Source organism: Mus caroli, chromosome 11 (assembly GCF_900094665.2).
Source record: "Mus caroli chromosome 11, CAROLI_EIJ_v1.1, whole genome shotgun sequence".
Classification (NCBI taxonomy): Eukaryota; Metazoa; Chordata; class Mammalia; order Rodentia; family Muridae; genus Mus; species Mus caroli.
The window spans coordinates 93,089,432-93,094,270 of record NC_034580.1 but is presented as its reverse complement, the minus strand read 5'-3'; the positions used below and the strand labels follow the sequence as shown (position 1 = coordinate 93,094,270).

General features: G+C 43.6%; 1 protein-coding gene across 1 annotated transcript in view; it reads right to left on the bottom strand.

Moving 5' to 3' along the window:
• The window catches only part of Mrpl45 (mitochondrial ribosomal protein L45), a 12,684-nt gene extending 10,358 nt beyond the window's left edge, over positions 1 to 2,326 (bottom strand). The window contains exons 1-2 of the mRNA XM_021177214.1: positions 2,104 to 2,326; positions 1,133 to 1,310 (exon numbers count right to left, since the gene is read on the bottom strand). Coding sequence (XP_021032873.1) covers positions 1,133 to 1,310; positions 2,104 to 2,169 — 244 coding nt within the window. The 5' untranslated portion in view covers positions 2,170 to 2,326. The remainder of the gene's footprint in view (positions 1 to 1,132; positions 1,311 to 2,103) is intronic.
• Positions 2,327 to 4,839: the final 2,513 nt, after the last annotated feature.

The window sequence follows — 4,839 nt, the reverse complement described above, 5'->3', positions numbered from 1 at the left end:
TTTTTTTGGTTTTTCGAGACAGGGTTTCTCTGTATAGCCCTGGCTGTCCTGGAACTCACTTTGTAGACCAGGCTGGCCTCAAACTCAGAAATCCACCTGTCTCTGCCTCCCAAGTGCTGGGATTAAAGGTGTGCGCCACCACAGCCAGCTCTTTGTTTGTTTATTTATTTATTTATTTATTTATTTTTAATGCTTATGTTCTTACACTTGCCTCCTGCCATCTGGTTATTGCTAGTGCTACCTGCCCTCGATATATCTGACTGGAGCCTGTCCTTCCTGTGATTCTGGTTGTGTCAGAACTCCTGAGTCCAGCTGTCTCTGTGATCCTGGGATTCTGGGATCCTGTGATCCTGGGCGTGTTAGAGAGCCTGGGAGTGGAGCTTCCTCTGGGTGTTGTGAGACTGGCTGCAGAGTTCAGGCCCCACTTATTTATAATAATAAATAAATCTTTGGGCCTGAGCAAGTGGGGTTGACTGGAGTGAGCAGAGGTCCTAAATTCAATTCCTAACAACCACATAAAGGCTCACAACTATCTGTACAGGTACAGTTTACTCATACACATAAAATAAATAAATAAATCTTTTAAAAAAAAAAAGATGACCTCATGAGCAGGATTAGAAGTACAGCCCTAGGTCTCAGCTACTATTTATGTAGGAGGATCCACCTGTGTCAAAGGCAAAAGGAAAGGGAGAACAGGGGTGCATAGCTCAGCGGTAGACTGCTTGTTTAGTTCTATATCTAACCCCAAGTTCTGTAAAAACAAAACAAAATTGACTTTATGAAATATAGTTTACAAAAGTAAATCATTACTGAGGGTGAACTTGGTGGTTAATTTTTTTTTAATCTTTCTAAAAAAGATTTACTTATATGAGTACACACTATAGCTGTCTTCAGACACACACCTGAAGAGGGCACTGGATCCCATTACAGATGGTTGTGAGCCACTAATGGTAGTGAGGTTTCTGGGAATTGAACTCAGTACTTCTGGAAGAGCAGTCAGTACTCTTACCCACTAAGTCATATCTCCAGCCCCACTTAGTGGTTAATTTATTGCTGTCAATCAGAGTCTAAAGCATACACCAGACCCCTGACAGTAGAGAACTGAATCAGGATCCCAGAAATGGTTCCTTACCTGTACAGGCCAAATGTATAGGGCGCTCCAACCGTTCTTGTGGAATGACCAATCCTGCTTTCCTGGCATANTCCAAAAACTCCTTCTCTGTTTTGTACTTGGGTTCAGGAGTTGGGGGTCTAAAACGACTTTTGGTTTTAACTTGAACTACAGTTGTGGACCGAGTCACCAGAATGGGCTGGGAGATGAAAAAAAAAAGTTAGCTTATAGGTGATTTGGAAAGAATAAATCTATCTTGAGCAAACTGTATGCAAAGTCTTATAGAAAGACATCCCATTAAAGAATGCTTCAGGAGTTATGAAAAGAAACGATATTGCTTTTTGAACACCTAGGGATGGCTTTTGCCACAAGCCAATTAATAACCTGTATTAACATCAGTCAAGAGTAAAAACTTTCCTTTAATACATTCTGCAGTACTACTGTATACAGAGATGATTAAAGCAGAGGTCCTAGTGCCAAAGAACTTTGAGTTTCATAGTAAACCTCACTTAACCTGTTTCTGAAAAGAGTGGAATGCTATTACTAAAGCATTAAACAAGATCTCCCTGACATTTCCCCCACACTTCTGTTTTGCTTTTTCAGAAGCAAATTGCTTCTAGCTCCTAACTGACCAATAAACTTTTATGAAGTCAGGTGACCTTTTCCCTCCAGGATAAGACAAAACCCCTATCCTTCCCAAAAAATTTTTAAGAATGTGAAAGAGCTGGTTCATCTTCCAAGCCATTACTTTCCTTTTAACATCTTCTCTCCAAAGACTAGAATTAATGTAGAGAAACTTAATGCTCAGCCTCGTCTAAGCTGTCTAGAGAGACTTGGGGGTGGAGGGGGATCACATACACCTCAAATTCTTCTCCAGATGAAGTCTGACTCGTATCGTCCAAACTCAGCAAAGCCCACAGTATGATTATTCCCCTCTACTCTATCCTCCTCTTTGTGTCCCTAAAAATTTCATTCACTTCACTTCTACCCACCTGCCGAGACCACCATCCCAAAGTCCTGGATAACAAGGACAAGCCCTGAGAAACGGGGGCTGCCATTTTGCTCGCGCAAAGGCCGCCGGGATGCTAGCTTAGCCGCAGATCACCGAGCCCGAGAAAAGGCGCAGAGGGCGGAGCGAGCTGGGGAGTGGAATTTTCCAGGGCGCGCGCCCTAGGCCGAAAGGTGAGTCGCGCGCACGCGCACGCTCTCCATGGGGAGGGGCGCGCGGGCACGCGCAGTGGGTTCGCGCGTGCGCAATGAAACCATTTTGGAAGTAGGGTAAACCGCACGGCTGTCACGCGCCAGTCGGAGACTGGGGTAGAGCCAACTGCGCCTGCGCAGGAGGCTTCTGTGGGACTCAGGGTGCTGCATTCCTGGTTCCTTAGCACATTGTTACACCTTATTTACATTCGGTGAAAAAAACGAAAAAGTGCTTCCCTCTAAAATCAGAGGTCTTTAAGATAAGTGTTTTCTTTCATTACAAGGAATTCACTGGAGGTATTTAGGGCGAAAATGATAGTTTCTGGGTGTGTTTCTGACCTCAAAATGCAGTATAACCTTAAACCTTTAACCAACCTAGTTTTCTATGTGAAAATTCTTTCTTACCGTTCTGTTAGGGAAGCTGACCGCTGTGATTACTGAAAAGCAAAAGGCACGTGGGTTAACAAGGATCTGTCATTTCCCAAAACATATCATTTCCAAAAATACCACTTACCAAATTTGGTAATAACTGGTATTTCAAAATTGTTTACTAGGCGCCTGGCAATTTAAGCATTTTACATATATCAACTTAATCCTCGCCACAAGTAATAAATATTCCTGCTTTTACATATATGGTTGGACCAGAGATACTAAATATGTAATTCAAATTTAAAAAAATAATTGGCAGAACTGAGAGTCAGGTGCATAGAGTGTAACAACTACAAAATTGCTTCACATTCAGTGGTTAAAGGGATCCCAGTGTGATAACCAGGTCATCCTGGAGCCACACAGACTACGTCACACATCCTAACCCATGTCTGCCTGGCCTCTGCTCAGTTTCTTGACTACTGCAAGCTAATTCCCTATCAGTACTTAATATGGTTTGGTTCACTCTGAGATGGATTCTATGTGGTCACTGTTACTTTTGATTAGCTGTTTTGGAAAATTTTGAGCCGGGCATGGTGGCACAAGCCTTTAGTTCCAGCATTCGTGAGGCAGAGGCAGGCAGATTTCTGAGTTTGAGGCCAGCCTGGTCTACAAAGTGAGTTCCAGGACAGCCAGGGCTACACAGAGAAACCCCTGCCAAAAACCAAACCAAACCAAACCAAACCAAACAAAACTAAACAAAGAAAATAGAAACTACAGAGATGGCTCAGGTGTTAAGAGTCCTTGCCGCAGCCGGGCGTTGTGGCGCACGCCTTTAATCCCAGCACTCGGGAGGCAGAGGCAGGCGGATTTCTGAGTTCGAGGCCAGCCTGGTCTACAAAGTGAGTTCCAGGACAGCCANGGCTACACAGANAAACCCTGTCTCNAAAAAAAAAAAAAAAAAAAAGAGTCCTTGCCGCTCTTGTAGAGGACCCAAGTTTGGTTCCCAGCATCCACATGGTGACGCATATGCCCCTGTAAGTCCAATTCTAGGGGATCTGATGCCCTCTTTTGGACTTTGAGGGCATTACACACATGGTGCACATAAAGACTGGCAGATAAGCATCCACATACATTTAAAACTCTCTTAAACAACAGTGAAAAGGAAATCCTATGAGGCAGACTTTTCTTTCCCATTTTTCTCAATACTCAAGGTGTTCCTGAAGCCTAAGTTTTTCCTAGTGAGACTTTTGTTTGTTTGTTTGTTTGTTTTTTGTTTTTTGTTTTTCCAGACAGGGTTTCTGTATAGCCCTGGCTGTCCTGGAACTCACTTTGTAGACTAGGTTGGCCTCAAACTCAGAAATCTGCCTGCCTTTGCCTCTCAAATGCTGGGATTAAAGGCGTGTGCCACCACACCTGGCCTAGTGAGACTTTTAAATTGAACCTAAAGAATAGGAGTCCTTGTTAGCAGCAGGGTGTGTGTGTGTACATGTATGTATATGTATACACACACACACATATATGGGGGGGGTTTAGACCCAGGACAAGAGACTAAGTTGGATATTTAATATGCCAAAGCAGACCTTACCTGTTACAGGGCATGGCTGGCATGTCCTACCCTCTATGCTGAAATTTCCAGCCCAGGCGTTAGACTTCCTATCACCCAAAGGCTCTTCATTATATAATAATCCAGACATTTTGGCTCTCTCTCTCTCTCTCTGTCTCTCTCTCTGCAAGCCCTCTTTCTCTTCCCCCTCCCTTCTGTCTCCCTCTCCATTGGAGGCTCACTCACATTATAACTGGATCTCCAGGGGATCTGATGCCCTCTTCTGGCCTCTGCAGCCACTAGGCATGCACCTAGTATGCACTATGCATACAAGCATATATGCATGAAAACCATACATATTAAATATATAGCTATATGAAAGTGGGGTGTATCTGAAATTTGTGTCTATAATGTCAAAACTAAAAAGTGGATATCTGGAGAGTTTGAAGGCCAGCCGCCAGTCTAAGCAAAAGGACCAACTTTTGGATCAGGAAGAGACTGTCTCAAGACAATTTTTTGTTGTTGTTTGTTTTGTTTTTTGAGATAGGGTTTCTCTGTGTAGCCCTGGCTATCCTGGAACTCACTTTGTAGACCAGGCTGGCCTCGAACTCAGAAA